The following is a 17,461-nucleotide window of genomic DNA, read 5'->3' as shown; positions in this document are numbered from 1 at the left end:
GTATGTAAATCCTCCCATAGTGCATCTCTCCTCCCTTCCACTGTTTTAGTAACTGACTGAACTCCCCCATGCACTGCACCAGCTGTCTGTTATTCAAAATGTTACAGTCTGCCGATAAGCATTTGGTTTTAATGCTCTCTTCTAGGTAACAAAAACATACGCACAACATGGTTTTTAGTTTTTACCACAGTTACTTTGCCTCGTTCCTTCTGGCTGCAGAAGATTGTTTTAGCTTCTGTTTCCTCTGTGCTCCAGCAAGGACAAAATGGCTTTTTTTTGTCTTCATATCAACCAAAATAACAAACCAATTTTGTGAAAATACAGACTTCATCAGCTACATTTACACTGACAAATGCCTGATATGACAGAAATTATGGACGCACTGTGAAATGCTGTAACACATACACACACACACACAAAAAAAACTGTCTCCGTCTGCAGTAACACCTGCCTGAAGCAGTAACCTGAAACTCGCTTCTCCATCTTTGGATTTAAAAAACACCTCACATTTGGGTTGTAACTGGTCAACAGAGCGCTATACAAGATATATTAAAATTTATTCCCTTTATAAATAAATGCAAATATCCTTTTCCCCCTCGCATTACCTCTATTTACATTTTGTACAAAGCCAATTTCCCCACGTGCAGTGCTCCTGCGACAGGCAGAGACACAATGTGACACAATCTGACTCCAGTCAAATGTCTTCTTCATCAGTTAAGACTTCTTATCAGCTACACTTTCTGTCCTCTATGTAACCAACCAGTCTCCATGTTCTTCATAGTTGGTAAAAGAAAATATAAACTGTTCTTTGGTCCCTCAGACACGGCAGCCATTTTAGATGTGAGTCTCTTCCAGTGGATGTGAGCCAGAGAGGGAGAGGGAAAGAAAGAGGAAGACAGAGAGAGCTGGGGTGTCCATTTTAGAAAAGGCAGAAAGAAAGAGACGTCTCCATCTTGGCTCACCTCTACAGACAGGTGTGTGTGCTTTGGGGGTGAGTGTCCATATTAGGAAGCGTTGAGCACCGAGCGGCTGTACAGAGTTTGGTAGTAAGCGCCTGAGTCCATGGTGGCTGGGCCTGGGCTGTCGTAGATCTGCTTGGCTGCCACAGGAGAGCTGGTGTAGCTGTTGTAGGCCATCACCTGGTCCTGGTAGGACTTAAGGTCCATCTTCTGCTCATTGGACATGAGGTTGGTGATGGAGAAGGGGTGGTTGAAGTTGTAGTGGGGATCCAGGGACTTGAGGGCATCACTCTGTAGGTCCATGTGCTGCTGCATGGTGCTGGGCAGGAGGTGGGTGCTACCCACTAAAGACTGGGAGTGAAGGAGCGGGTTAGAGGAGGTGGTGGCTGAGAGGGACAGGGAGGACGAGGTGGAGGAAGAGGGAGTCAGGGAAACAGGCGGGCTGTGGAGGTGTGAGGAGGACAGCGGAGGGCAGTCTAGTGGAACCAGGGAGTTTCTGGGATGCGGTTGGTCATCAGAGGAGCCTGGGTGGGAGTTGTCTGAATGAGTGGAGTCAGCTCCTTCTGATCCTCCTGTGGGGCTGTGATCCTCCACCAGGTGATCTCCACCATGGCCTCCTTTCCCTGAGCTCCCCTCCTGGTTCTTGCCTCCTTTCTTTGCCAACTTCTCCTCGATCTTGAAACGTTTCTGGCGTCTCAGGTAGCAGCCGTTCTCGAACATGTTGCCTGACTGCGGGTGCAGAGTCCAGTAAGAACCTTTGCCCGGCTTGTCAGGTGAGCGAGCCACCTTCACAAAGCAGTCGTTAAAGGAGAGCGAGTGGCGAATGGAGTTCTGCCAGCGCTGCTGGTTCTCACGGTAGTAGGGGAACAGCTCCATGATCCACTGGTAGATCTCATTCAAGGTGAGCATCTTGCTGCCGCTCTGTTGGATTGCCATGGTAATGAGGGAGATGTAGGAGTATGGCGGCTTGGCATGGGTCAGGGAGCGTCTGTAGGGCTTTGGGGGAATCTCTTTAGGCCCGGCCCGGCTCAGGGTTGCAGTGGAGGCATATCCCAGCTGGCTCATGGACTGACCCATGTTCTGGTAGTGAGACAAGGAGCCCAGGGAGCCTGGAGCAGCAGGGCCCAGCTGGGTTAGAGGGCCTGTGCTGAGGGACGAGGCCACTGGGGAGAGGGACATGTGGCTGGGCCCGGAGCCCATGGACGCCAGCGGGGAACTGCTGAGGCTGGAGCTCGGGTACGCCATGTTCATGCCTGCAGGGGAGGCAGTGGCTGGGTTCAAATTGATGTAGCTGTTGATGGTGCCCATGGAGCCCATGGAGCCCAGACCAGAGTTCATGGTGCTGGGAGAGGAATACATCTGAAGGAAAAGAGATGCACAACAACATATGGTTATTCACTCACTCAAGAAAACACAGGTGACATACATTAAACAGCAGTTTAATATTTAAATATAATTCACTAATTTCGATATTTAATTTTTGGCATTTAGAAAACAAACAGCATAAATACTTCTGTAGGATTTTAAGTGATATTTATTTTAATTAGTGCACTAAAGTGAATGTTTAAATGTGAAAGTCAAGCGGTCTGACTCTCCATTTTAAAAGTGACTCCTTATCAATGCACAATGAAGCTCTCAGTGCGCAAGGAGAGGACATGGATTTCACACAGCGATGTTAACCTGAAAATGCGTAAAAAGCGCGTCATGGTGCCTCTCGGTTCAAACGGCCTCCTCCGCTGCTTCCGTGGAAAAAACAAGCGAACCAAATGATCACTGTTGTGGCTAAGATAGAGGAATCAGTTTATTTTCTGTTCTTTTTGTATTTGTCGAAGATGAACAAAGCCGTGTTATTTATTTTTTGTGAAATCTCTGTAAGAGTAGTTGGTAAAATCCGCGGGGGACAGAGGATATCTCGGCCCGCTTAATGATCGCTGGTTAAATATTATCAGACTCTTTCTTCTCGGTAATTTCATCAGGTCGAGGCGAGGTGAGAACTGAAGCTGCTGATGGAATTAACTCTAATTGAATTAGTGAGAGAAAAAAAAGTCACGTTACATTTACACCTGAAGTGTCGCAAAGCTCGGGGAGACAAAGGAAGAAAGTCTTCTCACGAGCGAATAACTTGAAAAAATAATTTAGTGAACAACATACAACCCGAATAATTATACTTATATTAGGTATCAATATTTTTTTAAAACCAAAAATCGAAATAATATGTTGGTGTGAAAATACCTGTTGCTGTTTGTTTCTTGTTAATTTGTTTTTCAATAAGTTTTCTCTGATGTTCCTATTAGGATCTTAGCAGAAGAATATATATGGATTTTTTTTTTTTTTGGTCATTTTTCTCCATATTATTATTATCCCCGTAAAACTGTAATGTGCGTCTAGACACTCAGTGCTACTCTATCATAGGCCTACTTAAATTTAATTCACTTCTCATGGTTCCCCTTCAATATTTCCATGAGTGAGTGATGAATGTAAAAACATTTCTCATGATCTTTTTTCACAGGATTACGTCTGGTTTTTTCCGAGTCCTTCTCAAATGTGCGCAAATAAAATCTTTCCTATTTCATCTTCAACAAAAACCTGCGATTTATTCCGCTGCAAACAACGTAAAGAAATAAAAACAATGTAATTTGTTATTATTGTTATTTTGTGTCCTTACCTCACTGGCCTCGCTGTAGAAAGTATTCCACTCAGGTAGATCATGTGCTTCCATCTTCACAGAGCTCAACATCCCCAATACAAGTCTTTGGAGGAGAAAGGCTTATCTAAGACCAGAATTTTTTTAAATCTTAAAAATAAATAGAAAATCCTTCGCAAAGCTGGAAGTTCTTGGCGAAAAAAGCCAAAAGCGAAACTGTCTCCTTTTTTTCTGCCAAGAAACAGGGAGAAAAAAAGCTTAAGTCAAAAATGTGTGAGGAAAAAAAAAAGTCAAAGAGTGATGTGACGCTCTGCTCCTGGAGATAGTAAAGTCAATATTTCTTATTTGTCAGTCATCCATTGTTTCATAACATTAATCTTGTTATTGCTCAGCAGATATTGGCTTTTTCTTCCTCTGGCCCGTTTTTTTCTGTCCACGGGGGCCTCGGGACGCAACAGGCAGGCGGAGGTGAAGCGCGCAAATACAGTGAAGCAACTTGGACGTCGTCCACTTATAAGGTGCTGGCGGGTCCCGCCCCGCTCCTGACATTTGAATACCGTGTTGGGATCCAGGAAGGGCCCAGCAAAAAGGCCAATGTGGCCCCCTGGCGTGCTGTATATTGGCCGGAGGCTACACCGGGGCCACCCGGACAAATGACTATCCCAGAATCCTCCAGCAACAAAACTGACTGAATTTTTCTTTTTTTGTTCTTTTCTTTTCTTTTCTTTTTGAAAATATAGCAGTAAGGCATTATATGCTCAAAAGTCAACTTACAAGCTATGAGTGGTTGCGTCTGTTCCATAAAAAAACAGTCATGTAGCTCCTTTACTCAAAACAACTTGTTCAAATTAAAATGTAGTTGAATAAGGTCTCTTTTGTCCTGCAGTAATTGGAGATAAAAATTAGAATATGTCTGAAAAGGTAAATTATACCACTAAATCAAACTAATATATCAAAATCAGAATTAGAAAAACTTTATTGTCCATTGCAAAGCAGTGGAAATTCGTCTTTGACGTGGCTCACAGAATAAATAAGACAAAGCTTACAAAATACATAAAAAGACATAAAAGACATACAGTGTAGTATAAAGTAACACACAGAAAACTAAGAACACTTGGTATAGGTGAGTCAAACCCTTACCCTTAATATAATCTGATTTTGCAATAAATAGATAAATAAATAAAAATAACTAGGTATTGAACTATGTTTATTAGGTTGGGGAGTCCGTTTTGTGGTGCGTGTGTGTGTGTGTGTGTGTGTGTGTGTGTGTGTGTGTTTGTGTGTGTTGTGAAGCGAGGGGCGTAAAAGTCGTTAATTCCCTTGGCTATCACTTCTCTGGGGCTTTAACACATTCGTTGGAGGTTTAATTGGAGCAACCGCCTAAGTAATTTCAGATTCTGGGTTTTGATAGTCAAATATTTTACCGATAGTCAAATATTTTCCAGATAGTCATTAAAATAAATCACGTCAATCAGGAAAATATTTGACTATCAAAAGAATAATCAGAATAGCAGTGATCCCAATCAGAAGCATCAGAGAAACCTCCCACGTTCCCACCACCACATTGAGGAACCTCCCCAGACTCATTAAAACGGACTTTGGCCACATATAGGAATGCCACTGCAACACCAAAAAACCCTAAAGTGCTAAAGGTAATATCAAAACTTAAAGCTAGTAATACACACTTAAAATCACTTTCAGTTTCTTGGATGCGCCTGTGCGCAATCTGTGCGTAAATGTGGCTCGGTGGAATGTGAGAGGCCTCCTTCCCTGAGAACTTTTTTTTTTCCTCCGAAGAGGCATACGACACCCGACGCCACGGAGAAATACAATAAATAATGTAATCCTGGTGTAATGCATAAGGCCGGACTCCTGTGTTGTGGAATACACATCGGCCTCGGTGCAGACGGAGGCCCGTGAATGTCAATGCCTCTGCCTAATGGCCAGTCAATGGAGATGTAATTGATGCGCACCCGGGAGGTCGACAGGATTAGACTGTGAGAAAAGGTCCCAAGGAGCTAAGAAATAACAGGAAGGTACATGAGCGAGCAGATGTGCCAAAATACGCAGAAAATGTTTTAATATACCAGATTCACTGCCGACCATTGTGGGCTTACGTTTTATAGCCTATCTGTGCAGCTTTGTTTGACACCAGCAGATATGATGGATCTCCAGCGTCCGCCTGATGGATGTGTCGCCTCCACGAAAACTGGCACTGATGATTATATTTCTTTAATAATCAGTCACAGGCCGAGTAAACTCTCAGCCAGTCATCATGTTTCCCACCGTCATATTTCAGCCACGGTTCTGTGTGATATTGTCAGTCAGACTCTCTGCGGGCCACCGCCAGTAAAGACTCAGCGATTATCGCCTGTTTGCAAAACGCTGTCGAATCGATTAACACGTGGTATGAGCTCACACCTCAGTGTCTGTAATGATGTAATTAAGCCTGAAAGAGATGGGCTTTTTTTCATCTGCATGATGATATAGTTGTAGATAAAAATGGTAAGTAAACTGTGAGCCTCTGATAAAAAAACATTTTAAAAAAGGATCGACACAACCACATATTAAGTCTATCCTGGTTCTGTGGTAAATATCCAAATAGGGTTCAAGCTAGTTTGGTGTAAATATATATAAATGATTTTAAGAAGTTGATAAAGTTTATTTTTGAATGATTTTCATCTAAGTAACCATCACATGGGAATAAACAAGCGCTCATCCAGTCCATTTTATTCTGCTTTACACTGAACTTCTGTATTCAGTCTGAGAGCAGCAGCAGCATTACAAGAAACCAAAAAGTCTTTATTCAAACACCAAACAAAACTCCTCCAGAAAGTTTCAGCTGGAAAGATAAATAGATCTAAAAATCAAACATGATACGTACAAAGATACCTTACACTCAGGGTTCCTTGTATTTGGGTTATATTTGGATGGTGATCAATATGTGGGATATTTTAGACATAATTTTTTTTTTTATTTAGCTGACGCTTTCAACCAAAGCTTGCAATAAGTGCGTTTAATCTCGTTGCCTTCAAGTACCTGTGGGAAATCCGAAGTCCTGTATTCCCAACAGGACTTCGAAAATCGAATAGTTTTGACTAGAGATTTTTTTTTCAGTAGTGGAATCGTCCCTGTGCTACACTTATTTCCAACGGCTGCCTTATCTCTCAGTGTGCTAATAATACCAAATGCGTTCATATGAATGCTCTGTGACCTGGTTTATTTACTTGTGTCACACACTTGCTGAGGGCTGAGCTCTGTATTTCGGCCATGACGCATCTGTCTCTTTATAAGCATCTTTGATAACCTCGTATTTGCAAATAAAGCATTGTGGGGAAAAAAAGCATTTTTGATTAGTGTAATGCTCCTTTAAGATCCCATTTTTTTCCCCCCCAACACACATTTAGCCATCTCCTCTCTCTGCAGGCCGTTTTTCATTCCAATGGACCCTCCATCGTCCATTAACACCTCTATAATTGGTTTAACAATAGCTGACACTAATGGAGGAAGCGACAGATCGGCCTACCAGGAGCGCCCTCCGCCTCCTCTCTTCTTCTTCACTACAAAATGGGCAGCTTCATCACTACGAGTTCTTCACTTTACTTAGGATGCTTCAGAGCAGCAGCTGTTCTTTCAGGCAGACTGAGGTCAAAAGCGTAAGAGCGCCATCTTGTGGTCGATAGTAAACAGAGAAGACTTGTAATAAGAGTTCGAAGAGCCTCTGGTTCTCCACAGTTTGGAAAGATGTTTTTTCTTCTGTTAGTGATACTGAATGGCCCTAATAGAGCTGAAAACTGTTAAGCAATTAATGTGAGTCCTTTCACAGACAACTGCTTTTATAGAACATGGAGATAACTTGATGTGAATGTTTGACACGAGCCTGAATGTTGAATTTCTTTATAACCAGGTTGAATTTACCTGAATGCCAAATGTACATGCTGGAGCTGCTAAAGTGCAGGCAGCTGGACCATGATCGAGACTTTAAAGGTCCAGTGTGTAGGACTTTGGAGGATATATTGGCTGAAATGGAATATTTTTTCTAAGGGAGTCCCCTGAAAAAATGTATCATCATGTTTTATCATCTAAGAATGAGCAGTTCATGTCAGCATAGGAGGTTGGTCCTTGTCCACAGAGCTCACCATTTTGCAGTACCATGTTTCTACAGTAGCCCAGACAAACCAAACACTGGCTCTTGATAGAGAGTTTGCGTTCTGTTGTTAGCAGCCCCTCTGCGATGAACAGTGTTGGAAAAACACAGATTTTTAACATGAAGCTGCTTTATTCAGTGTTTTGACCAGTTTAAATCAGGGCTCAATTTGTTTTGGAAATGAAGAGACCTATGCGGATAATCCCACTCCTGGTAAAAACCTCCAGAATGTATAAATCTCAGGGCCTCAAAGAAAAAATGGTGAGCACACATCAGCAGGTGATGGGATAACAGCCTGTTTGCGACGAGCCAAACACTGAATAAAGCAGTTCCATATTACAAATCAGTGTTTTTTAAATTTCATTTTTATTTTTGGTACCAGTTTTCATCACCTGGTCTATTTGTTGTGGAGAGGAAGCGACCTCTGCAGATAATTTGGCTCCCACTTAATCCTCCTGAACAATGAACACTGAAGGAATCCTAACTCAGAGTTTGTGCTTGGCACACAAGTGAAGTTTCAGCTGGTTGCAATCTGCATTTCTTACCGCTAGATGCCAATAAATCCTACACACTGCTCCTTGAAGGTTAACCTCGTGGATGAACTATTCTTAATATAAAAAGGCTGTTAAATATTTTCAATTATTTTCCACAGTCCTTGTAATAAGATAAAATCTGTTAGTTACTGTCCTCTGTTAGCCCTCCTCTCTGGTAGTCAGGAAGCTTTGGGACAAAAAAATAAAGTACAAAAAAAAAAAAAAAAAACTGCTAACATGCAGCTCCAGTAATGTTGTCGACTATCTTGCATGGACCAAATGTAGCATCTTAAATGTAAAAAAACAAAACAAAGAGACAACTTAAATTTAGATAAAACATCAATGGACATAAGTGCTATGTAGCCATCCACCATGCTGATCCTAAATCAGCGGTTGCAAGAAACTTAATAGATGGAAATCATTGTGTTTGGGATCTGCAGCAGCATTCTGCGACACTGATGTGATGATCCTGAAACAATATAGTGAAAATGGAGCAAGGCTTACTGCAATGTGGATGCAGAAATGTCTTCTACCTTAAAACACTATACCAACCTAAATGAAGAACTAGATATGACCTGTTTTCTTTCCAGTGAGTCCCATACCCAATGTACAAGCTACCATTGATCTGTATCAGTATGTGTATGACAATGTGTCAGTGCTACAGATTTTGTATCATTTCAGTGCGTTTGGAGTGACTTGACCTGCTGGCAGTGGGCTTTATGTGTGTTCATTCAAGCTATGATGACTGACTGAGTAACTGACATATAAGGTGACTCAATATGCATGCTGAAACCTGTGTGCTTTTGCACTCTGCACAGCTCTGCACATTATTTCACTGTCTGCATGGATGTAAGAAAAAAGCATTTAAAAATCCAGACTCTAGTTTGAATCTCTTTTGTTCTTTGTGTGCGAGTCCTCCTTTGCTGCACCAATCAGCTAAATTTACCACAGGTGGATTCACATCACAATCAAAGAGATCAGGAGAAATGGGAGACACCTGAGCTCAATTTCAAATGTCATAGAAAAGGGTCTGAATACTTATGTCAGTGTGATATTTCAGTTTTTTTCTTTTTTTTTGAAAATCGGCAAACATTTCTAAAATCCAGGTTTTGCTTTGTCATTATGGAGTTTTTAGTGTAGATTGATGATGGGAAACAATGAAGAAAGTGAAGGGGTCTGAATATACAGTGTATATGTTTCTATGGCAAACAAAGAGTCACATTTATATTGACTCCAAAAATGTTTGAATCAGCCCCAAAATGTGTATTTTTTGTGTCATGTCAGCGTGGACTCCTCACTCAAGTCATTAAAACATCAGTGTCCTTAATCAGTCAGCTGCTCTCCCTGTTGCTATAATGCCAACCAATGTGCTGTTATACCAGGTGATAATACAATGAACAATTTTTAAACACTTCTGTTTTTGCTCTAATTTTTCACAGGTTTAAGTTTTTTGTCTCAAATTTGGTTGCAAATTTGTTAAAATCCATGTTAGTGAGCACTTCTTCCCTTTGCCAAGCCTCGGGATGGTCACAGTAAAAGGTACCGTTTTATCTTGAAAAAGACATTTATTGGGATTTCCACTGACTAGTGCTACAGAAATGCATTTCTTGGTCACACATACCCTTAAGAATTAATCAGTCTTGATATCTCTGTGCATGCCAACTGCCATCAATAAAATGCACCTGTGTTCGTTGTCCTTAGCTTTTGCCAGCCCAAACTGTAACCATTGCCTCCGCACTCCGTCCACAACGTTAGCATTAGCAAACTGCTCACCCACCTGTTTCATCATACATCAATTTCTGTGTAGATTCTATAATTCCATCTAAAACTGTTGTCATGTACCCAAATAACAAACCCTGGGTGACTAAAGAACTCAAAGCTGTTAATAATAAGAAGATTTGTTACACTACCCCCAACACTTCTAGCACTGGTTCCCCTCAGGACTGTGTTCTTTCGCCGTTACTCTTTATCATGTACACACACGTTAAATTCTCCAATGACACCGCCCTGCTGTCTCTTCTTCAGGATCCACAGTTGGATCATGGCTTGGTTTTAAATGATTTTATCAAATGGTGCGATGACAACTTCTTGGATCTTAATGTAGCAAAAACAAAGGAGTTGATCATTGATTTTAATAATAGTGCAAAGCCAAAAAACAGCCTGATACATGGTGAACCAGTCCAAAATGTGGAAACCTATTAATACTTAGGAACCACATTTGACTCTCATCTCAAGTTCGACAAGAACACAGAGTCACTTGTCAAACGGGGACAACAAAGAATCCACCTGATGCGGAAGCTCAACTCTTTTAGTGTTTCGAAAACTATTTTATGTTCCTTCTGTCATTCTTTTATTGAGAGTCTTCTAACGTTCTCTTTTATCGGTTGGTTTAATGGTCTGTCTGTGAAGGACAAGAACAGTCTGAATCAGATAATTGAGTCTGCTCCAAGATTAATGGAGTCCAGCTAACAGACCTGATTGTGCTCTGGAAGAAACGTGTGGTCCAGAAAGCAAAATGCATTATGAAGCAGGGAGACCATGTCATGTCCAGTGGATTTAATTTAATGCCCTCAGGGTGGCGCTATATGCACCCCTGAGGAAGACAAATTGCTACTCAAACTCTTTTATCCCTTCAGTTATCAAGCTGATGAATGCCAGGTTTAATGAGTAGGGTTGTGCTTTGTTGCTTTATTTATTTATTCATCCTTTTTATTGATCGAATACTTATTTAGCTATGCATATTTGCACATGTACAAGGTATCGCTGCTGTGAAACCATTAGTTCAACTGATCCACTGACAGTTGAGAGTTGAGTGATAAAAGTTGTATGTCTATGAATGATTGTTGTATTTGTTTGTGCTCTTATTTATTGAACAGGGAGCTGTAAACTGAAGTGCCCACACGGGATAAATAAAGTTTTCTGAACTGAACCACACAATGCCATACACACTGTCTGTTGTTTGACAGGTACAGCGTACACCAGGATTCATCTGTGAAGAGAACACTTCTCCAAAGTGCCAGACACCATTAACAGTTAGCAGTTGCCCACTCAAGTCCGTTACAATGACAACTGGCTGTCAGGTCAAGACCCTGGTGAGGAGTATGAACATGCAGATGAGTTTCTCTGAGACAGTTTCTGAACGTTTGTGTGGAAATTCTTTGGTAGTGCAAACCAGTTATTGCATCAGTTGCCCAGGTGGCTGCTCTCAGACAATTTTGTCGGTATGGACGCTGTGGAGATCTTAAACTGGTGTGGTTACACATGGTCTGAGGTTGTGAGGCTGGTTGGATGTACTTCCAAATACATGGGAAATGACATTGGAGACAGCTCATGGTAGTGACATGAACATCAGTTCACAGGCAACAGCTCTGATGGACATTTCTGCAGTCAGCATGCCGACGTCATGCTCACAACTTGATCCATCTGTGGCATTGTATTGTGTGATCAAACTGCACATTTTAGAGTGCTTTTTTTCCCTGTGTAGTAATGCTGCTGTTTAATCAGCATCTTGGCGTGCTGCACCTGTCAAGTGGATGGTTTTTTTTGGGAAAAGTTGATGTGCTCACTAGCAGATTTTTAACAAATTTGCAACCAAAATTTGAGAGGTAGAAGTCTTTTGTGTGCATAAATATCTTAAATCTTTCGCTTAAACCTGTTAAACATGGGAGCACACATATTTAAATTTCTGTTCAGTGTATAAGACTACAAAAACAATCCTCCACTTATGATTAAGGAATCAACTTAGCTGGATGAGAAATAGCAAGATGTTACCCTGGATTTATTAGGCAATATTCAGAGAATGTGCTACAGAAAGTTTTTGTAATTAGAAAGTCATGACAGTTTTTGGAATGTCTAGCTTAGTGACATTGAAAAAAATTCTCAAGGTATTTAACATGATTTAATCTCAGTGGTGAAACTCAAGAAACAGAAAAAGGAGTACAAGTTTCCATCCCATTTATTCCTGGTTTCTATTTTGTACATAAAGCTGCAATAAAACCAACAGATCTAAAGATGACACAAAAATGAAAAAAAGAGAGATGTGAGGAGAGACCATATCGAGACAATAAATGGCTGGCCAACTTTACAAAGGCTTCGGATGAAAGCAAAAGCCGTCTGATGGTGATTGAAGGGAAACAGATTCAGGTTAATCATTGACTAGACAATAAAAAAGCCATTGCACTCCGACTTCCCCTGAGGTTCCCAGACACACAAACAGACGGTAAACATTTTAAAAAGGCACTTAACAAGGGATTGCATGATGTATCAGTGCATATTAAACTTAAATTCCACTTCTTCAAAGACATTTCTCTAAAACAGACCTGATCTGTGGGATATTCTCTCGATATAGAAGGCCGACATTAGTACTTGCTGCGTACTATAGACCTTTACTCTTTATGAAATCCCGTACGTACAGTAGACCACATGGGCCTGTAAACTGTAACGGCTTGATGAAGACAGCCGGCTAAGACCTGGCCAAAAAATATAGCAATATTTTCTTTTCCCCCATGAAACATTTACATCCAGAAACATCAGTTTGGGCGTAAAATTACCTTTGGTTTGTCTGTGCTTCTGTACTGGCAAGTACATACTGCACATAAAGAGAGAATCCACTAAAAAACAAATTTGTTGGATGTTGGATTTTCGGAACATTAAATCCCTGCACATTTCTTTGTAACTGACGAAGAGAGTTTGGACTAGATGTACAGTATGTATGGTCATCCACATTTGTTCCACTGACATGAATGGAATGCTGGATATAAGCGGAGAGCAAAATAAACAAACTGTGAGGTTAAGATTAATTTCACCATCTGCAAACTAAAAATATTCTTTTGACTGTAAAAAGTACAGTTCCTACTCCATGAAAGTGTCAGGTGATAAAAAGTCTTGTCTTTTTGGGAGAAACAAATTCATGAACAATAATACACCTTCCAGGGTTACAGAAGGACATTTCTGCTTTTAGATGGATTCTCACTTTAAAAACAAAAGGTTTAAGAAATGATACACAATCGTTTTAATTACATATTCCAAACTGTTGCATATACTAGGACTAAGGATTGCACATACTATTATAGATCTATACAGTATATAACATTTAACATTCTAGTATAAAATATAGTCCTAGGCCTATCAATAGATATCTTTCATATACATTCAGGGTAAAGCGTAGGCTGGGCTGGATCTTGTATGAAAGCAACATTTAAATACAGTTAAACACAAGAGTCTCTGGCTGGTCTATGCTTTGAAAGATTAACTTTTTGTTTCTACACGCTTTCCTCTCTCTGAGTCAGTCAGCTTTATTTAAGCGGGAAAAAAAAAGAAATGCACAGAAAAATGACACTACTGGCATCCTGTCCAAATCTCATGTTTAGTTGTTTAAGATTTTTCTTTCTGTTTAAAAAAAAAAAAAAAAACAACTGATTGTGCGCCAGGTAAAGGATTCAGTCATCAAACAATAAAAAATAACAATTCTGCATTTCAAATTTAAGGTACACTTTTTCATCATAAATGCCAATTTCATGTCATGTAAATTGTATTTGTAGAAACACAAATATTTCATTTAGAGGAAGCACTGGCAGAGAAAATGGCATTTTGTCCGAGACAGTTAAGTTCCAACTTGTTTCGACTCAGAACAGCCTGTATTTTTCTGCCAACAGTCTGATATCCTCCTTCTGCATGCTGCCGGCCAACAGTTTGTTCATCAACGAGAAAGATATGGAACAACCGTGGTCACTGTTTTAGTATATAAACATTTGTGTTGGATTTGTAAAAAACAAACTTTTGTGCTTCCCCGTGAAAACACAATACTTAATGTACTGTTACAATAAACACTGGACCATGGCTACTTTCTGTGAGTTTAAGAAGGGTAATATAACCAATACACACTGGGACTGCTAACAAGCTACCATTTGTAGCGATGCTTGCTACTTTTAGCAAATAAAACCAATGACAATGATACATTAATACAATGGTGGCCCTATAGAGAAATTGAGACATTTCAGTAGTCCTGTTCACACTGTTTTTTGTCAAGGTGCTATTGATAACATTAGCCACTAAATGTCACACTCCTCTTCACCCCTACCATTGCACTCAAGTCACACTGTTGTTTCAACTGGCACAACTAATACGAACTCTACAAAAAGTAGCCATTATTCAGCTGCTGATTGGCCCTGAATATCTGATTCCAACAGTGCATCATCAAGGCAATTTTAGGTCCAATAATGCTGATAAAATTGGGTGGTGTGAGTTGCTGTGGTCAAGACCTGTGTAATGGAGGTTTTAGAACCGTGGGTCTCTGTGTTGCTTCTCTTCTGGATCTTTCAGAGCTCCCTTGCAGACGTGTTCTTCTGGTATGTGACATGACTCTGGAGTGATAAACAGCAAATGCAAATACACAACATGAAATCACAGAGTAACATCCCACTATATCAAAGCTGTGTAGTCTAGAGAGGGCAAATCTAGTGAGATCATAGACTGTACATGAAGACTGATGACATGACAGCTCTTCAAAGGTGAAGCTGAAACGAATTGACCGCCACCTGGTGGCTGGCTGCAGTATAGGTCATAAAGCCTGCTCTGTGTTTGCGGACAGGACATGGGCCAAACCCAAGGCAGTTTTTAATCACGCTGCTGTATGTTCAAATGTTCATTTTTGTGATAAGTTTGGTTTTAATAAGTTATTTAATGCTATAAAACAGTGATTTTATAACATGACTGACAACTGAGTGAGTCAATTGGTGGACTTGCATTCAGTGGTGCTGCTTGTAATTGGTCGGACTGGTGTATGGGCATGAAACTTGATACCACAGAGGTCGCTACTGCGCAGACTCTGGCTCTAAATGATGTCAAGATGTGAAGATGGCAGCGGCCGTATCTGGGATGTTTTAGCTTCACTTCTGTACCGTCTATCTTTATATAAAAATAAAATAAAATAAATGCCTGTTCAACTTCAGTTAAAATAATTTATGTATCTAACAGATAATTATTCACAAACATCCCTGTCAGATCCTCAAGCTATTGTCAGAGAGAACTGACAAAAATATGGCAAATGCATTACTTGAAGGTGAAGCAGACTAAGGTGCTTTCTTGTAAATTGGTCTCACAATGCAAAATGCAGTCAGACTTCAAACTATGGGTGCTCAGATGTCTGTGGACCTGCCTGTTGCTGTGTTGGGTCCTGGTTTCCATGGAAATCATCATCACGTCTCTCTCTCTTTCTTGACGGTGACATCTCCACTGGCAGCTCCGGCTCCACTGGCAGCTCCGCTCCCTGCTGCGGAAGCAGCTGCAGCTCCAGGGCCGGGCCCGTTCCCAGCTCCAGATGCAGCAGCTGATGGAGCTCCTGCTCCAGCAGTGCCCAGAATAGTGGAGACTTCTCCCTGCATGAAGGCCCATGGGGGACTGTTTGGAGAGTTGTCTAACGGACAGCGGTCTCCGCTGGGGCAATACACCTCCCCATCACCTCGCCGGCTCTGGATGTATACTCTGGTGCAGGGAAAGCAGAACCTAAATTTGGTAGAGGGAGAGAAGACGCTATTAAAATTACCAGTGAGTTGTAACTTGTAGGGATATTAACAACTAATGCTTATTTCAGTAATAATCAATTATTTGTTCAAGTGACTAAAAGGTAACAACTAATAACAAATGACAAGAGCCTAAAGTACAGTCTGACATTGACCACTTGGTCTGACTAAAAGGTCAAATACAGAGCACTGTATTCATGGAAAAGTGAATCTACAAATTGTTTCAAGCTATACACTATACAACACTACCTACACAAGACCAAAAAAAAAACAACCAGAAAACACACAAACCTATGGCCTGGCACTGATGGACACTGAACAAAGTGTGTGTCTTCCAGCCTCTCATGACACAAGGTGCAGGACAGAGTGTTTCCGGTTGAATGGGTGCTGCTACCAGACGCTGACCCCAGCTCAGAGGCACCACTGTGGGGTAAAGCTGCAGCTGTGGTGGCAGCCTCTGCTGAGGTGCTGGATCCCAGGGGCTCCCCTCCGGACCTCGCGGTTAGGGGGCGTGGCTGCCTGGCTGGAGATGAGGCAGGCTTTGGGCTTGTCTGGCTTACACCTCCAGCCAGAGTCGAGGACGAAGAAGGGAGCCCTGTACTCTTGCTGGCGCTGCTGCCAGCCAGAGCAGTGTGGACCTGCGTCTGTATCTTGGGCTGATTCTGGGATGAACTGAGCTCTCGCTCCAGCTCCGGAGTGATAAAAGGGGCCATCCCCATCCCTATCCCCAGCTGCCTGCGGCTCATCTCAGCCAGCACCGGGGCAGGGAAGATCATGGGGCTGCTCATAGGGGCTGTCCTGGCGGTCAGACCCGCCGGCATGCCCGCAAGTAGCCCATGGGGAATGCCTGCAATACTTTGAGTTACTAAACTAGGAGGGATGGCAGCGCCGAGCATGGGTCGTCGGCTGCCGCTTGGACTCTGACGGTTCACTTCTTGAGGCGGCTGGCCGTCACGGTGCAGCCCGTTGGGCGGTACACGAATAGCTGACACGGTACTTTCTCCTCTTCCTCCCCTTTCGTAGCGGTCCGTGTGCGGCCTGCCTCCGTCCGCTGAAGCATCTCCTCTGCCAGATGTGCCGTGTTTATTGGACGAGGGACCAGGTGATCTGACGTTACCGTCCTGCATCCCGTGAGTCCGTTTTAGCTGTCGGGCACTCGCTATAAGGAACTCAATCTGATTAGCTCCTTCGTAGTTCACGCAGCCACGGCAAACTACTTCACTAAAGTCCCACACCACAGTCCACGGCATCTTTGGCAGGTCGCACAAGTAGCACCACTGGCGCCTGGAGGAGGACGGGGACGACATGGCTGGCCAGCTAGCTAGCTAACCTGAGCGGGTTTAACGAGCCAGCTAGCTTGCTAACGTGCTAGCACACGTTAGCTAGGTTAACCTATTTAGCTTTGACAGGTGCACGCCCTCTCTTTGCAAACGACTTTCCCCTTTAACAGGTTTCAAACCGCTTTAGAAAAATGTTACACATCCTACGGATATAAAGTAGATCAAACTTATGGGTTGCTTTAGCTCTTTTTTAATATGTTTGTTTTGTTTACCCACTCCGGCCTGCTCTTGTCTGCTGTCAACTGTTTCCCCGACGGACGCTAGGACGTTACGTAACCTTGCGAGGTGTATTATGGGTATTTGAGTTTTCTCATCTAT

The 17,461-nt window shown here is 42.0% G+C and overlaps 2 protein-coding genes across 2 annotated transcripts; both read right to left on the bottom strand.

Moving 5' to 3' along the window:
- Nucleotides 1-858: 858 nt before the first annotated feature.
- On the bottom strand, nucleotides 859-3,893 carry foxa3 (forkhead box A3). Its single transcript, XM_033630295.2, has 2 exons — nucleotides 3,625-3,893; nucleotides 859-2,318 (listed from the first exon to the last, which is right to left on the bottom strand). Exons 1-2 carry the CDS (start codon nucleotides 3,694-3,696, stop codon nucleotides 1,005-1,007), a joined length of 1,386 nt encoding a protein of 461 aa, XP_033486186.1. The 5' UTR covers nucleotides 3,697-3,893; the 3' UTR covers nucleotides 859-1,004.
- An 8,327-nt stretch (nucleotides 3,894-12,220) lies between these two features.
- irf2bp1 (interferon regulatory factor 2 binding protein 1) lies at nucleotides 12,221-17,407 on the bottom strand. Its single transcript, XM_033631558.2, has 3 exons — nucleotides 16,095-17,407; nucleotides 15,440-15,786; nucleotides 12,221-14,645 (listed from the first exon to the last, which is right to left on the bottom strand). The coding sequence occupies exons 1-2, from the start codon at nucleotides 17,108-17,110 to the stop codon at nucleotides 15,480-15,482; spliced, it is 1,323 nt and encodes a 440-aa protein (XP_033487449.1). The 5' UTR covers nucleotides 17,111-17,407; the 3' UTR covers nucleotides 12,221-14,645; nucleotides 15,440-15,479.
- Between the last annotated feature and the right edge of the window lie 54 nt (nucleotides 17,408-17,461).

This window comes from Epinephelus lanceolatus, chromosome 4 (assembly GCF_041903045.1).
Source record: "Epinephelus lanceolatus isolate andai-2023 chromosome 4, ASM4190304v1, whole genome shotgun sequence".
Classification (NCBI taxonomy): Eukaryota; Metazoa; Chordata; class Actinopteri; order Perciformes; family Serranidae; genus Epinephelus; species Epinephelus lanceolatus.
The sequence above is the reverse complement of the archived record's forward strand: the minus strand, read 5'-3'. Positions and strand labels throughout refer to the sequence as shown.